Source organism: Protobothrops mucrosquamatus, unplaced genomic scaffold (assembly GCF_001527695.2).
Source record: "Protobothrops mucrosquamatus isolate PMUCROS unplaced genomic scaffold, P.Mucros_1.0 scaffold499, whole genome shotgun sequence".
NCBI lineage: Eukaryota > Metazoa > Chordata > Lepidosauria > Squamata > Viperidae > Protobothrops > Protobothrops mucrosquamatus.
Window position 1 is genome coordinate 163,452 of NW_015386815.1, and position 18,790 is coordinate 182,241.

General features: G+C 35.5%; 1 protein-coding gene across 1 annotated transcript in view; it reads left to right on the forward strand.

Moving 5' to 3' along the window:
- Window positions 1–11,511: 11,511 nt before the first annotated feature.
- Window positions 11,512–18,790, forward strand: part of IL18R1 (interleukin 18 receptor 1) — a 23,308-nt gene continuing 16,029 nt past the window's right edge. The window contains exons 1-3 of the mRNA XM_029284294.1: window positions 11,512–11,851; window positions 16,594–16,777; window positions 17,927–18,080. Of these exons, the coding sequence (XP_029140127.1) occupies window positions 11,604–11,851; window positions 16,594–16,777; window positions 17,927–18,080 (586 nt within the window). The 5' untranslated portion in view covers window positions 11,512–11,603. The remainder of the gene's footprint in view (window positions 11,852–16,593; window positions 16,778–17,926; window positions 18,081–18,790) is intronic.

Genomic DNA, 18,790 nt, shown 5'->3' on the forward strand with positions numbered 1-18,790 from the left:
TAAGAAACATTTTTTTACATTAAGCTTCTGACAGAAGCTGTACTGATTTCTCCCCATAAACCTCCCGAAGCTTAAAAATTGGCTACAAATGTCACCCCTGCCCATGTATGATCTCCTGATGCATCTGCCATGATTTCCTTGTCTCCAGGGTTGAATCAAAAGTAGGAATTAACCACCCTGTCTTCATGGCAGTGAATTAGATCAGGTCAATGCTTAGATGTTGGTTTTCATCTTGTCTGGCCTTATACAAAGTCAGCTTGGGAATTCATTTCTGGACAAATTGTTATTCTGTCTGATGAATGAAATGGGAGGAGCTGCACTTGATCAGCTATGATTTATGAGAATGTCTTGCAGCATCATTATTTCCCATAAGATGTCACTGTTAGCTGTTGGATTTCCAACTCTGTCTAAAAGTTGGCTTGATTAAATGCTGCTCTTTATATGCTTGTATCTATTGATAGGCTTGACAAGTTGGAAATTCTGTGAGTATTGATTCCCTCGTCCATCTTTTAAAATAGCAAAGATGATCTTGTGTGTTGGAATATTGTAGCATAATCATTTGGGAGATTTATCATTTATATCAAAGCTGCATTATGGACAGACCATTTTTTGGCAGCCAGGCCTATCATATAATATAATTGTCACATCAAATATTTTCTATCCATTTTTCATGAAAATTTCACTTAATGTAGTTTCGTATTTATAAGAATAGCAATGGTTACAAATAAAACCTTCAGAAGTGGACTAGATTTTTTTTAAAGCTAATTTTCAGATGAATTGATATGAAGCTGAATTTAAATAAGTTGGGATCATGGAAGTGAACATTCTTCTAAAATTGACAATTATATTAAAATGATATTGAAGAAAGGGCAGAAATTTGTTGCTGGTTGCTGATGCAAAGGGTAGTATACCACATTTTGAGGCACTGGACCTGGAGGGATCCTTCCTGGGCTCAAAATAGAGGAATTGATGAGCAGTTGCCAACTATCTGCCAGATATTTCTGTATTTTTCTGTATATTTTATTTGTAGTTCACAGTTTGATTCAACCCATTTTCAAATTGGATGCTCCTTTTACTATCCTCACCCTTCTAAATTTGACCCCATTATGTTTAATTTTTGGAATAATGACTGACAAGAGTCTCAAGCCCTTTTACGCTTTCTTTCCAAAATTTCAGTTTTGTACATTAATCCAGGTATCTTCAAAATGTTGACAAAGTTTTGATTTGAAAAGTTATTAGTTCACTGAAGATAATAAACTAGGCAATCCACATGCTGGATTCTCCTTTTCATATAGCTCACATGGCCCTACTTTATATTATGAGGTTCTTTTGATTTATTATTTAAACATGAGAGATTAAAAAATCATGATACATTTTTATGTTTTTACAAAGCAAACAATGCAGAAAAATGCTTAATATTACAATAAATAACTCTTAAGAAAATAATATTAGATTTCTGGCCATTCTTGCTCTGAAATTATCAAATGGATCTCAAGTGATTTCATATGGAAGCTGAAAATGATCTTTAAGTTTCTTTTTAAAGTTTTGCTTTTTTAGTATCTTGCTATTATGAGTATCTAAGAGATACAGCTGGATGAAGATGGTAGAATATCTGTGTTTCTCAACCTTGGCAACTTGAAGAGGTGTGGACTTCAACTCCCAGAATTCTTCAGCCAGCCTTGTTTGCTAGGAAATTCTGGGAGCTGAAGTCCTCACCTCTTCAGATGCCAAAGTTGAAAAACACTGTGGTAGATGATAAGATTTCATCTAGTTTCAACACAGAGATTACAGAATACAGTATGTCTTCAGTTGTGCTACGCTAAGCTGAGTCTAATATATCGAGCTGTATAAAGCTTCTGATGTTATCAGATTTTTAATTGATATTATTGATTTCATATTTAAGTATGAACACCTATAATATCTTTGGACAATGAAAGCATTTGATGACTTTTGATTAGGGATTTTTGAAGTGAATGGATACTTAAATGGATGAACCTTAACCATTTTTTAAAATGGATGTTGAGAAATATATTGGGTTTTCTGTAAAGTTCTTTATTTTGATTCATATGAGTTATCCAACTTCTAAATCATGGGTGATTATTTGTGAAGTGCCTCCTCTTTAATTCAATTTATACCAAGGTACGAGTCAAGGTTGCACTCTTTTTCTTTTTATCTAAATTAATTAAAAAGTATAAATGCCTTGAGGAACTATACATCTTCAGAATTAATCAGCACTGAACATTTTTTAAAAAGATAAAAATGTGGGACAGAGTAATTGCAAAAAATGTCATCATACAATATTCTCAAAAACATGATTGTATTGGCTGAAAAAAAGACTAATTCAAAGGCTGAGAGCAATGCAAATGAACAAACCACTGTTGCAAATTATCTGTAGATTTCCTCTTCCAGTATTGTGTTTGTGTTAGAAAAACAATGAAAAATTTAAAAAAATTAAATTATCTTGAAAAAATAGTTGAAGCAGTATCAATTGCTCATTTGAGTCCTCGGTGAAAGATGAAAGCCCTACAAAAAAATATTATTAACTTTTTATAACTATACTGTACTGTATATATGATAGCAAATTTTCCTCAAAAAAACCCCCAACAAGATTGATAGGCAAAAATGACTACATGATTAATGTATTTTCAGTGTGAGTTATTTTTCATTGTTAACAGTAGCTATTAGCTACAATTTGCCTATTTGCAGGCCACTGTCCTCTGAATATGAGAAACAGAGGGGATTAGCATTTTCTGTATGAGGAGATGAGATATCTGTTGTCTATTAAAAGCTGCATGAAAGAAGAATTTTTGCAGGGGACACTTTCCCTTCATTTTCTATGTGAAATCATGCAGTCAGAATACCCATCTAATAAATAAAGATTAGTAGTTTGGAAAAAGGGCTTGTGCATCAGTTTGGTTTTTTACAATTTCGTTTAGAAAGGAAATATTTTTTTCTTTTTGTCAGTTGCTGTAAGGCTGCTATAGGCTTTAACTGCTTGCAAACCAAAATAGATGTTTCTTTTAAGAAAATATTTCATTGGAAAAACACTGCATGGGAATACCCCTCCCACCCATGATTATAGTCTTATTGATAGACTCAGCATTCCTCTCATCCTTTACAGGAAGACGAGCTTTGCTGTGCTGTCATCTGTGGGCTGTGTTCACATCAAAGTTCATCATAAACAGGTAACCGCTATTTACCACGATGACTGAATTGTTACTTGCATAAGAAAACCATGAACTCTAACGGCAAGAAAGCGCCAATAGATCTCTGAGTGGTAGCATTATAGGGCACAGAATACTTGTTTGGGTGGGTTTCATTTTAATTCAACAATGTAGATTTAATTTGCTTATTCTTTTCTTATCACATTATTTGCTCTGGTATAGTTATAAATCAACTGCAAAAAGAACTGGAATTTGGCAAAAATAGGCTGCCACCTGCTATAATCAAAGAGTTAATCCTCCACATGTCAAGTGTTCTGTAGATAAAGACATCTATATTTCTTGTCCTTTCATACAGTTGTTTTGTTTCTGTGAAAATATGATTTTTTTCAAGAAAGCAAGCTTCTCCAGCACTATTCCCTGAAATTATACTTGAACCACACCACGAACATTTTCACAGACACACATACCTGCCTGCTGACCCTTTTATTAAATGATAAAGAAGTCTATCTGAGTTCATGCTTAGTTCTGAGTGCCACAGTCCAAAAAGGACAGTGACAAATTGGAACAAGTTTAGCGAAAGGCTATAGGATGGTAAAAGATACAGAAACCAAACCCCATGAGAAAGCGTTAAATTATCTGGGTATACATTATTTAACTTACAAAAAAAGATGTGGTGGTGAAATATGAAACTGAAAGATAGCATAAGAAAGGAAGTGGAAATGTTTTCTATTATCCCAAAGGAAACGACCAGAACTGATGGGCTAAAATAAAAGGTTAAGGCTGGACATCAGGAAAATTTGGAAGATATAAAGTGGTGAACTCTTCTGTCTTTTGTGCCTTTGATTTCTGGTGACAAGGTTTTTTGGAGGTGGTGTGCCAGCACCTGCTTCCCAGCACCATGACAGAGTGACTAGTCCAAATTCACCCAACTGGCTTTGTGTTAAATGGGACTAGAATTCATAGTTTCCCATTTTCTAGCCTGGTGCCTTAATCGCTACACCAAACTCTACTTCTATATTAGAGGTCTTCTAACAGAGACTGCAGAGTTATCTGTCAAATATGCTTTAAATAAGTGTTTCTCAACTTTAAGATGTATGAACTTCCACTTTCAGAATTCCCAAGCAGCATACCTTCTTCTGTTTTATCTGCCTGATAAGAGGGGACACTCAACAGGTACTCCTCATTCACTCTCTAAAATGATGACAATCTTGGAGTAAAAAAGGGACATCAGATGACCAATGCCAGTGAATTGTTTCCCATTCCCACTTAACCAACCTTAGCAACCTCTTTTTCCTGTAATATCCTCATGTTGCTGCTTTCATTTCATCACAGCTGCAATCTCAGGCAGCCTTAAGGGATCCTTAGTTCTAAATTCCCCACCATCCAGTCAGAACTGTAGAAGTTTCTTGTCTGAGAAAGGAAAAAGCCAAAAAAGTCCAGTTGCTTTTTGGAAAAGCACATTTGAGACAATCATTACCTGGATGATTGAGAATCTCCATAGACACTTAGTTGTTCTTGTTTTAAAGTAGTATTTTCTTCTTTATGCAGGCCACAAGCTGCAGCAATTTTGCTGTCTACCGATATGATCTGCTGTGTTCTACCATTTCTTCACTCCCGAAAAGTGGGATAGCACAGTGGCTATTAACTGCTTGGTCCAAGCCTCCAAGCTGATCCGCAGACATTCACACCTTTAGAACAGCTGACCAGGAGGGATGGACTCTCTCTGCTATTCACTTCACAGTTCTCTCAACATCTGTTACTTGGGTGGTTTTTGAACTGCTCTGAATGAACACTATATCTGTGTCTAAAGAGAGCTGGGCTATCAGACGCAGATTTTCCTTTGAACATACCCTTTAAATAACTTGTGCAAAACTGGAACAGCTTTGTTTTTGCTGGTCTCAAAGCTCTCCTCCTTTATAGTCCAAGTTCTTGTCAACTATTGGTAAATATTTCCTCCTGCTCAGTAATGTTTGGGGGGAAGTGAGGGGAAAACTAAGTAATCCTTCAATTGTTGCCTGAATGCGTTCTGCACACCACCAATAAGGACAGTCAAACAATATGATGTGGCAGGACAACTTGTTTGGGAAAGGGGCGAGAGCAATTTATTCACCCGCGTGTTTAAAAAATGGATTACATCACATCGCTTCCTCATTTCCCCATCGGGAACGTTACTACCGGCTCTCATACGCTCTAAATCAGAAGCACCTCCCAAGGATTTCGACAGGTCTTTTGCCCGGGTGAGGATGTGTAGACGGTGGCGTTTAATTTTTTTTTTTTTTTTTAACGTTTGCACCTCTTTCTTGCTTTGAAAAGCAATTCCCCAATTACCCCCTTGACTGCAGTAACCAAAGCCCAATTTCCCCGGATTCGGGGCACGTCTCGCGGAACATCTGAATCAGCTCACGTCTCTCGTCTCAGCAGTGGGGCAGGCAGGGTAGGAGGGGGACTTTTACAGATGGAAGGCGGGGCTTCCAGTGAGACTCCTCTTTCTCTCACTCTTGAGTTACCATCAGCAAGTCAATCCCGGTCGATCGAAAAGATCTGCTGGAAGAAACCGATGGTGCTCCTTTGTTCCCTTGCCTGGCCCTGATGCGATCGCTCTCAGCTGCCAACTCTAAGGCAGAAGCACAAAATCTTCGCTTTGGGAAATGTCAGAGAAAAATCTTCGCCTCCAAAGTATCTGAATTGGCAGCCCATCTCTCAGCCTCATCTCGCTGTCATTGCACCTGCATCTGGCTTAAGGTAAAAACTATCTTTCCCACAATGCAACCTTCATAAAAAGATGCTGGGACTACAACTTCCAGAATTCTCAGGCTGGGTTTGGAAAATCGGGAGCGCCGTGGTTAATTCAGCATTCTGGATTTCCTAGATTTGGGCTGCAAAAAATCGGAGGACCACTAGATGGCAGCAAAAAGAGACTGAAAATTCTCTGTTATCTTATAGTAGTAGTAGTAGTAGTGGTAGTAGTAGTAATAGTGGATGTTTCAGCCAAAATTTAGCTTTTCTAAATCAGTGTTTCCCTGACAGGGATCAGTAAGTAAAGATGCAAAGACCGCACAGTTAAACGAATACTTCCTCTCTATGTTTGTCTTTAAAAAAAACATTGTGGTTCATTCTTCTTGATGTATTAGATGATTATAGTTGTGCTTTTGTATGCTTTCTCCTCCCTTCTATTTTTGGAGGCATCTTGAAACTAAATGTTGCCACAAAAATGTTGATCCATTTATTATTTGAGTAATTGTGTATACCTCATGGTGCAGAGTAATAACAATTTCCTAAGCAGAAACTTGCTGCTCAAAATTTTCTTCAGTAGAAATCTTTATTAAGGGGTATTTGGGTCTTCATCCCCCTGAAATCCCATAAACATATTTCCTGTTTGTCTGAGATCATGGTTCCCCTTAGTGTAGTGATCCGGTTCCCATGAAACACAAGACACAGGGCTGTCTGCAAAAGTGAGAACCCCGAGTAGAATCGTAAGCTCTCTTTTATTGAAATTTTACACAAAGACATCGCTCTCAAGGAGGAAATAACAACCTTCTGGTTAACTATTTGCTAGACACAGACACAGATAACATTTATTTGCACTTCGTACGTGTTCCAACTGCCAGGGCAATCTGCACGTACTTATACAATACACAAAAGTCAAAACACTAATTAAACATGAGGTAGCGTTGGTTAATCTCCACACCTTAGGATAACAAACGTGGACTCATAATAATGGCAACTGAGAGCTGTTCACTTTTATCATTTTTTTTTCTGAGTTTTACTACTCTACTAGTATAGTACTTATACTTTGACTTCTGTGCTTCGGTAAATAACTTTTCAGACCCGAATCCTTTTTTTGTTAAGGCTGTGGCAGTCAACAACAAATGGTTATGTTACTGGTAGTTAACATGAGGAGGCTGGATGGGTCACTTGTTCCAATTACAATTGAATAATCATTTTCCTAAATGAAACATAAATGGACCTTCTTCTCAATTAGGTCCTTCAGGCCACAGAGCAGGTTAAATACTTTATATAGTTCTAACCAAAAAAAGAATAAAAAAGAACTGTTAGTTTCATGATTTGGAAAGTTTGTGGAATGTTTGTAGCCACATCACAATGTTCACCTGCTTCCTTTTGCAATAAAGTATTATTGCAAACACTTTTTCTCAAGTCCGTTACCAAGATAGGTATCCCCATACCATAACTTTTTGGTTCTGTGAATAGCATTTTGTTATATATCATTGTAACTTTATGCAAATTTCTCTAAAAATGTCATATTGAATTTTATTTTTCTCTTATGACATATAATCTCATCCAACATGTATCATCTGCAAATCTGATAAATATTCTGTATTGATCTGTATTCTACATCAGCCAAGTCATTACATTTTTAAAAAGATAAATACTTAAGCTTAAATCTTGAGACATTCCTCTCTGGTTTGATGAGAAACCTTTAACAAAAGCTTCATGAATGCAATTTTCAAACCTGTTAAGTGCTGCCATAAGGAATATATAATTCTTTATTTAATCTATCACCAAAGTAGCAATTAAAAATTAGTTCAGTTTTGTTGACTAATTCATGCTGACTTCTGGTAGTTATCACATTGTTTTTAAGATGCTTTCAGATTGTGATTGTTACGATCTACTCTAGAATCTTTCCAAATATCAATGACTTTACAGATAGTCCTCACTTAACAATAATATTTGAGACCATCGATCCCATCACTAAGCCACAAAGTCATAAAGGATGATGTCATGTGACACCACCACTTAGCAACAGCAGTTCATGCATTTCTGGTTACCATCCTAAAACGAACCCCCACACTATCATTAAGCAAGATGTTACACTTTCACTATTTGCAACCTCCTGCCAGCTTCCCCTTTGATTTGGCTGGCACTGAGGGTCTCAAATGGCAATCATGTGATGTCCAAGATGTTGTGGCTACTTAAGTACAAAGACTGATCATAAGTACCACTTATTCAGTATCATTGTATGTTCATATGGTCGCAGAATGACTCTTATGTAAAGACCACCTCTAATTCCTCAGATACTTCCCCCCCCCACTTTGTCTGCTACCTCAGAAAACATAAGCTAATAATCTTAAATTGCACCCTAGTGAATTTGGTTGAATAGTAGAATGGGTTTCCAATGGTAAATTAATCTGCAGTGGGGTCAATTACAGGTAGTCCTTGACTTACAACCATTCATATAGTGACTGTTCGAAGTAAGAACAGTATTGGAAAAAGTGATTTGTAACTGTTTTTCACATGACCCATCATGCTTATGTCATCAAAATTCAGATGCATGTATTTATGATGGTTGCAGGGTATCCCGGGGTCACATGATCCCCATGTGCAAACTTCTGACCAGCAAAGTCAATGGGGAAGCCAGATTCACTTAACCACCGTGCTACTGACTTAACCGCTCCAGTGATTCATTTAACAATTGTGGCAAGAAAGTTTGTAAAAGTCACTTAACAGTTTCTTGCTTAGCAACAGAAATTTTGGGCTCAATTGTATTAATAAGTCGTGGACTACATGTGCTTTTAGAAGTTTAGGGCTTCTATTCATTAGATTTATTGTCTTGCTTTTCCTTCAGGCATCCAAGAGACAATCCTGTCAGGAGATTGGCTGAGGAAGAGTAAGTGCCCAAAGTCATCCAGAGAACAGCCAAGGCTAAAGGTGGGCTTGAGCCTGGTTTTTTATATCCTAGTCCAGGACTGAAACTACTACATAACATTGGCTTTTCTACATACTAAGTGGATACAAGCTTTTAGGCAATACTGCAAGACAGCGATCTCATAATTTTTTGTTTCTGTGATGATTACAGAGGCCTCAAGTGCTGTGTTGAAAAGATGCAATATTATTTCATGTCAGAAATATCAGTGATTGAATTGTGATAGATCATGAATATTCTCTATCCAGTTGGACAGTATACAGTATATATTGGCATAAGTAAGATATATGAATGAAACAGAATGGGAGCTGGATTGTATTCAAACATATAAAGATAAATTCTCTGTTAACTGTGGCTGGTCTGGCTGATTCAAGAATAAAATACCCAGAATTACTTGGAAATAATGTCCACTTCCATTGGAAGATAACATCTTTAGTCTAGAAAAGACATCAAGTATTTTTGATTGCCTAATAATTCTACAATAATAGCCAATTATGTATAATATGAAAAAATCTACTATAGGCAGGGAAATCCATAAGATATGGTTAAAAATAAGTTAATATGGTAGTCTTGATGATGCAATCAAAGCTTTGCCTATTTTTAATGTGCCACACATAAAAATGGGTGAAGCTTTAATTGTATTATCATTGCCACCATATTGACCTTTTTGTATGTTGACTTTTTAGCCTGTGGGTAACCATGTTTATAAGAATGAGCTTTACTAGAAGAATGGCTCACCACATCTGTTATGCAAATGTTCAATTTCTTTTCTTAAATTGGATTCCTAGTTCAAATCTTATATTCAGACTTAATTTTCATATGTGTTTTATTCACATCTCCATAGTAAAGACTAGTGAATTATACTATTAGAATTACATTTAAAAATAATTAAAAACTCTGTTGTTGTTGTTTTTGCTCTAGAGGAGAAACTAAAGATAAACAAATTTTAAAATGTGTTCTGAAAATCTGGCAGTTCTACTAACACTGATCCTTTGCTTTATCAGCTCAGGTAAGTATAATCCTTTTTGCTTTCTCTCTTTATCTTAAAACATGCCATTTTGGGTTGATTGTTTTAAGACTGTCTATGCTATTGAATACTGGATATCATACGCAGATGATACATAAACATTGAAACAATGGAAAGTTGTTATGGGTAACATTTGAGAAAGGCATGTTTGATCGGGCAAGATAAGCTGGGAGTTGTGAAGTTGCATGTTTTCTTTTCAACATAATCTGTTGTGAACTTCATGTAAAAATACACCATACAGCAGGATAATAAATAAAAGTGATTGGAGGTTCAGCATTTAAATATTTCCAAGGAATGGAAATGATCTAATACTAATGAAAAATAAATGTCACTGCTGTATCATCAAGGATTTGAGTCATTTAAGACAAACAACATTTCTCCCCTACTCGAATCACAATATCTTGTAGCAGGGGTCCCCAAACCCTGGTCGTGGACCGGTGTGAGGCCGCAGCATGCCAGCAACTGGTCCACACAGAAAAGCAAAGCCCCATTCATGGGATACAAAACCACACACTGTCCGATCCACGGAAAAACCTTTCTCCATGGAACCAGTTCCTGGTGCCCAAAAGGTTGGGGACCTGTGTCTTATAGCATTTTTCGTAACTATGTATGCTAGAGAATGTAAATGTGTGTGTCCCATTGTGACACTACACAATTTAAAACACAGCAATTTGTCATTAACTTCTTTTTCTTAATTACATTAAGGCAAGAATATAACATGAACCAAAGTTTGTTTGTTGTTGTGGCATCATTATCAATAAGATCTATTTCTCCTTCCTACCGTACCAGTGGTCTACAAGATTTTGTGACACAAATGCTTAAATGCATAAATCCTTTTAAGGTTTAGTGTTCTGTTTCAGAATCATGAAATATTCATGAGGTACCTTGAAAGATACCAATAAATAGTATGAATATGATAGGCCTCCTAGGGGATCTGGAAGATGGGCAGAATAAAGATATTAAAAAGTCAAAATGGCAGCTGCAACATGTGTAAAATTAGGACAGGCCTTGCATCACTCAGTTGCTTCTTGGCTTTTTGGTACCAACTGTCCAAAAATATGTCCCCAAACTTCCAGAGGTGACCCCAATAAAAACAAACAGCTTTGTTAGCTGGTAATTCTGGAATTCTAAATGTTCTAAAATTCTAAATGTTATAGACCAGTGTTTCTCAACCTTGGCAACTTGAAGAGGTGTGGACTTCAACTCCCAGAATTCCCTAGCGCCTTGGGGAAGTTCTGGGAGTTGAAGTCCACATCTCTTCCAATTGCCAAGGTTGAGAAGGTTGAGAAATACCGTTGTATTTGTGAATGGAAAGCACAATCAAAAGGTGTCTGATAGCAAATTCTCTGTGTAACACATGTTATTAAAATAATAATAATAATAATAATAATAATAATAATAATAATAATAATAATAAATAAAGTTGGAAGGGACCTTGGAGGTCATCTGGTCCAACCTCCTGCTCAGGCAGGAAACCCTATACCATTTCAGACAAATGGCCGTTAGCATCACATCACAAGATGTAATGAAATTGTTGACAGATGCAGTATTTAAATTGGAATGGGAAGCAGGTAGGACAGGAAGTCAAAATGAGAAATGTTGCCATTTTATACTTTTCTTTCTAGCATATATACGAACAACTTTTTTAACCAAAGAAAAGCTGCCATCAACAAGTTGTGCTATAAAGACGCACTATACTAGCCCAAGCATTACCATATTTCTAATAGCAAATATTCTTTCTATTTTCTATATGTTTTCATTTTCTGAAGGAAATCTTTGCAAAAGGCACTCACCTATTAATGTGCTAGAAGAAGAATATTTTTCTTTTTGCTGCCCTGAGAAACCACAGCATGAAGGACAAGTTATCTATTGGTATAAAGAAAAAAAAGGAGAAGAAATGCTAATTCATGGAGACAGCAGAATTGATTTGAATGGGTCTAATTTGCGATTTTGGCCAATTTTACTGAATGATACTGGAATCTATCAATGCTGTCTCAAGTAGGTACACTATATACATAGATACAAGGATTATGTGTTTTAAAAGGAAGTTATATTCATATTTGTCTCTGTTCTCCAACCTTATGGTCCATTCTCAGTTTCCTGGATGTCACCTCCCTAAATTCATGGCCAGTTAGCTGAAAAATGGGCACAAGTTAGCCAAGCAAGGGGAGAAGTCTCTAAAATGGCAGCTGACTGTCCTCTGATGGTCTCATGGCTGAATACCTGGGTAGCAGCAGAATCGTGGTAAAGAAGTCAGCTTGTGACTAAACTCTGGTTGATGAGAAAAGTAGAAATGAGATTTTCAGCAAGTCAGAAGTCAACCAGGGCAACATGTTCATTTGAACAACTGATTTAATCTTTTCTAACAACTGTTTAAGAATTTATTTTATTAATCTGAGAATTAAATGGTAAATCACTTATTACTGGAGGGAGTTTTGAGTGTTGGCCCATATTAAAAGATTGTTAACGGAATATATTTCTATTTTGCATGTGTCGGTAAATATTTATGTTCCAATTCCTCAAATAACAACAAAACAAACACAGTTTAAGGCTATTTAAGGTATAGGCTTCACATGCTACATAGATTCTCCCAAAAAAGAAAAGAAAAGGTGGTCTTGTTACCAAATTTGAGTTTGATATTAATGTAGCATTATCAGAAGGATCAAACCCTAGTAAATAAAACAAATGGAAGGAGAACCCCATATGTTCCAAGACAGTTGAACATTAATGTTGTCCTACCTAAGCAACAATTCCAATATAACTATTGGGAAAAAGTTTGCAACAGTAAAACTTGCCATCCATGAACCAGAAAAAGAAAATGCACCCTATAAAATAAACTTAATATGAAAATCAAACTTCCTTCTTTAAATAACAGTAGAAGCTTCCTGAATCAAAAAAGGCATTTTATCCTAAGTAAACTTCTGAAATAGTGTATTGCATTTTTTAAAAATAACATGTTAGCTATATGCACTATAAAATATATAAATTCTTCATGGTAAAGCATTCCTTTATAAAGTATATATTTTGTTCCAGATGTTACATTTAAGTAATATTCATTTACCCAGTTTAATAATTTGAAATAAACCATCTCTTTTGCTATGGTGAGAATTCTTCATGTTCCCAAGGTAAATTTAGTAATCATTTCCTCCTCAACAGTAATGTAAAAGCTTTAAATCAAAAAAAGTTTTAGGTAAGATAGAATAATTAGAAGCTTTAAAAGAACCTTTCTTGTCTTTACTTGAATCTAAAACACCATTCCAGTCTCCCATCATAATGACAGATTTGTAATCCAATTGATTTACTTTCTGATGTATAAATGACTTGGAATTAAGAGATATCTGGTGAGAACGGAACACATATTAAAATTTCATTATTACAAAATTATCCTGTTCATGTAATACATGTAAGTGGCAAGTCACCTGTACCTTTGGAGTAATTTTTCAGAGTTAGTTTGCTATTACTGTAAAGAGCTGTATTTCAAAACCCAACCCATCAAAGTCACTAAATGAATGGACATATAACTGGACATTTAATGAGCACTATAAATTATGAGTAAAGAAGACCAATCTTTACGCTAGTGTATCTCCAAGCATTTAGGTTTTAGATCAAAAGCAATTGTTTGATATGTGTCCAGTTTCCAACTCGGTATCAATGATCTTTTTTTCAAGATCAGTGTAATATGATCTGTAAAAGAGATTCCTGTTAGAATCTTAATTGCTACATTGTGTCCCAGCACTCAGCTTACAGTATTAATTTAATTTAATTTAATTTAATTTTTAGATTGCCCTATTCTTAAATGACTCTTGGGCAATTTACAACTAAAAAAACCAGTGTATAGAAAGTAAAATTGAAAATCAAAACAAAACAAAATAGCAGCTCTAAAATCAACTGTCACCAAGGCCTGGGAGAATAATCATATCTTTAGCAGTTTTCTAAATGACATAAGTTTGGGAACCACAAAAATCTATGGGAGGAAGCTAATTCCAGAAGTCAGAAATTGCAGCAGAGTAGTTGCCTCTCCTGTGTCCTGCCAGATGACATTCTTTAACTGAAAGGATTTGGAACATGCCCACCCTGCTGGATCAAAACAGATGGCAGGGATGACTGGAGACCAGCAGTACCTCAGATAACCAGCCCTATGCCATAAATGACTTTAAATGTGATAACCAGGACCTTGAATTACATCTGGATGTCCTGACCATTGGAATTTGTGAACAGCAGGATCATGCATGTATAATGCAGTGCCCCTATCACTGCCCAACCCACCAATTTTGGACCTGTGATAGTTTCCAGATAGTTTTCAAGACCACATTACTGCAATCCTATTGTGAGCTGACTACTGTATGAACAATGATATGCATTGGGAGGTCCTCTCCCAATGCAGGAAAGGGCACAATTGGTTCACTAGATATATATGTGGATATATCTTTAAGCAGGAGCTGAAAGTCCAAGAGGTCCCTTAGATAATGTCCAAATCTGAATTAGGAAGTGATAATGAGTGGTCAAATATTTGCATTTTCCAAAAAGCCCCACTTGGAGTGTTTAACGATAGTCTACAGGGGAAGTGATTGAATAATAAATCCCTAAAGTCTTATCTTCCTTCTCCTAGATATAGAGAACTTATTTCCAGAGAAATCTGGGAGAAAGCATTTTGAGAGTCTACCGCTGCTTCTTAACCTCCCAAGAGAAACATTAATTCCATAAGCCCCTTCATCTGAGCTTTTCACATGCTTTCATCCAGGATTGACTTGATTGACAGAACGTTTTATGTGAACTTTCAGTTTATTCATTCTTTCTCAGTCACTTGCCTATGCCCAAACAACAGTGTAGAGCTTCCAAAATCTTTTAGAATTTGTGAAAAAGAAAGATAGCGAAAGTCTTCTAGATATCATCATCTTCTTGGTGAAACTAGTCTTTAAAACTTTAAAGCATTAAGAAGCTTTAAATATGCTATCAGTAAATTCTGTGGCAGAGCACAGATAATATAATAACCCTGTTGCTTCAGAAATTGTGGTTTGTTTGTTCCATTTTCTTAGCTCTAAAGGTGATGGCACAGTTTTCAGCCTCAATGTGTGTGTATAACAGGAAGGGTATTGCAAATTAAATTTTTCTCAGCATGTCTACAACAGGAAGAATGTTACAAAAATTATGAGTAAGTCTGTCACTTAAATGGTACTTAAGCACTTCACTGCTATGATCTAAATAAATATTTCAGCAATTGCATTTTAGAAAATGATGAATTCAACCTTTCCTTATTTTAAAGTGGAATTTCCAAATATTCTTACGTGTATTAATTGTTTTATAATGGAGACATTATTTTCTCTAGTCATCCAATTTCTTAAGTTGCTTCTACTTTCCTGATAAACCAAACCCAAACTTTTGACAATCAAGAAAAAGTAAGTTCTCTAAACTCCCCCCCCCCATTTTAAGGAATCAGGCACTATATATCTGTTTTCTAAGGCCTCTAATCAAAACTAAATAGCATAGTTTCTTTCCAATTCTGAAATAGAGTATGCCCCCAAATAAAAAAAAACTTTCCTTTCTTCCTTTTAATGATAACAGGGAAAATAATAGTCTTTTATATTTATAAAATGTAGCACCATTCATTGTACTTTTATTAGTATCGTTTATATAGACCTCTAAAAAGAATGAAACAACAACATGTGTGGATACCAATAATAAATGGAGGAAAAACAGATAAAATAAATTTATAACCTGCTTTGTATAGTAGTCTAACCTATGATACCCTTATTCTATGTGGTTTACAACCACCAAAAATGTCGTTCTTCTGTTTTAATCATGTGTATTCAAGAATATTATGCTGTGATACTAAACATATTTAATTGGAAGTAAACACTGCTTTGTTTAGAAAAAGATAAAGGTGCTCATTTAACAATGGTAATTGGGAACAACAATTCTGTTGCCAAAAAACACAGTCATAAAGCATGATGTCATGTTGACTGTGCTGACTTAAGATGGCAATTCTAGAACCTCTGGTTGCCATTGTTAAGCAAATCCTGCAGAATTGTTAAGTGCAATGTCACATTGTTGCCATTTGCAATCTCCTGCTGGCTTGCCCACTGACTTTGCTTGTTGGAGTCCACAGTGAAGGTGATCATGTGTCTGGGATATTGTGACCTCATAATTCTGAGCTGGTCACCAAGTTCCTGAACTGTGATCATATGACTATAGGGATGTGTGATGGCTACAAATATGATGACCAATCATAAATCCCACTCATTCAGCATCATCAAAACTTTGAATGGTCACTGAATGTGGTCATTAAGCAAGGATTATCCATAGTACAATTTTAAAATGAATAAGTATACATCTTTATGTATATATTTGTCTAGCTAAACTGTGATTATAAATTATTACAAGAGAAGGATGTAAAAAAGAAGTTATACTTGTATTAACATGGATGCTAATTTGGTCTGACTTTTCGGACTTCTGAGTGACACTGAATTAATCCTGGTGGTAACTGCCAATCATGGTAGTAGCTGTGATTGGCAGTCTAGTTCAGCCTTTGAAATAGCTGGGTTTATCCAAGTTTTAAGCACTTATTAAAAGTGTGGCCACATAACAAAAATAAGGGCATGTTCTTTAACTTTTGAGATCTATACCCTTAATTTCTTCACATAGATTTTGTAAGTTTATTTTTATGATGAGAAGAAGTTGGATATATCTCCTCCTTGAAACAACTATTCTGTTTAAATGCCACATTTCTTGTTCCCATGCAGAAATGGAACCTGGAAGAGATCCTGCAAGGAATGGTCCTTAAATGTCATCAAGAGAAATAAAAACAATTGTTTCACTGAAGAGCATTTGATTACTGGAAGAGATGGAATAATTGGGACAGGCTATTCTTTCACATGCAGTGATACAAATGATAGTACAATTGTTATCAACATAACGTGGTATAAGGTACTTTTAAAACTATTTCTTGTTTATAGATTGAGTCAGGAAGAGGGAGATAATATACCATAATGGAAATTGTCATCCACTGCATTCATCCACTGCAACAATAAAAATACAAATGATCATCTGAGTTGCAGAGAACATTGCCCTACTCTTTGTTTAGTGATCCTGGTGGCTTCAATAAAAACCCAGTCTCTATAAGTACAGCATAATGGTGTTCAACAGGGTCCATCACCTATAGAGATAGATATATAGAAACTTCTAGACACTACTAAATGCTGCATTATTTGGATAGCAGTTCATGAACCTTTCATTCTGTTGAAGCTTCCCAGATGTAAACATTTCCACTGTGCTTGTAGAATTAGTATACAAAGTGAGGACTTTTGTCAACCACTACTCATTCAAGGAGTTACACACTTATTCAAAAACCTCTCAGTGTATCTAAAGTTCATATCCTTGTTTCCATGCATGGTGGAAATAAATACATCAAGATCCTAGCCTGAAGCTAATTAGAGTTTTAAACTTCACTGCCAGTGTCTTCTACATCTGGATAGCAACTTCTATTCAACTTATCTGTTGTTGAAAAATAATTTCTTTTTAATCAATCCCTCTTTACATGTCTTTTGAACAGAGTTTTGTATAAGGGGAGCTTTTTATTAATATTTTACAGATGGTTTAATTTGTTAATTTCATGAATACTGATTTATAATATAAACTTCTGTTGGTAATACATTCTAGTAATAACTACATATTACATTGAAAAATAGTGAATATTGACATAAGCAGGTTGTTTCTGCATTGCATTCATTCTTTCCAAAAATTCTTGCATTTTCCTGGAGTGGATTTAACACAAAGAATTTATTTGAAGCAACTAAGTCTGAGGATTTAGTTTAAACATCTAAATCTATGCATATTAGTCTCCTTGGATTCTATAGGGATTATTCCCAGATCAAGAGCTGTAGACAGAATAATTTTTTGGATATAATAAATGAAAGCTGAATGCAATCATGTTTACCCAAGTGATCAGAAAAAAGGCAATTGATACATTTTTTCCCAATAGGATTGGGAGCTTTATCTTACAATATGTCCCCTTTTAAAAATCTGTATATTTTATGTTTATAATAAGCTGTTTTGTAAACATCTTCACTGAAATAGGACTGCATAGAGAATATTAATAAGAGAGGTGAAGAAGAATGGCACATTGATCAGTTAACAGAAAAGGATGGTGGAAAATATACATGTGTAAAAACAATTCTTCATGCAGGAAAGAAATATAACAGCACAAGTACCATCAATTTAAATGTTAAAGGTGAGGCTGTGTAAAATTGTTAAATGACTTGGTACCACAATCAGTGGTGTTCTTGCTCTAATGTGGCATGTTTGAATTTTAGTATATTATGAAGTAATGGAGAACTCAGCAAAACACAACACAGAGAAAGACTTCCAATTCTCTTATGTTTATGGATTACAGTTGTTTAAGCTGTCCATGCTTATATATGTATTGGCTAGTAATGAAAGCTGTGCTGGAGAAAACAGAAGCCCGATAGATGACTGTGCACACACATAGGGTCTTCTAACAAGTCCTCTGTACAACTCTTCATTTTTATCTCATGCCAGCAGCTCTCTATCAGAAATTATCTCTACTTCAAGTCCTTCATGCTTGTTGGTTGTATAACTGGACGAAATAAGTCTTATTGCTTGATACAGGTAGTCCTTGACTTATACCCATAATGGAGTCTGCCAAGTGAATGTCATAAAATGGGTCATCATGTGATTGGTCCCAATGTTACAACCTTCTTTGCAGTGGTCATTAAGCAAATGTGGTAGTTGTAAAATGAACACCGTGGCTATTAAGTGAACATTATTAGTATTATTAGAGCATTTCTACTGAAAAATGGAAGTAAATATTGGTTTTTGGAAAAAAAGAACCATCATAAATCATGGTCATGTGACCATGGGACACTGCAAATTGTCCTAAATTATTCCCAAGTGGCTGAAATATAGTCATGTGACATAGGT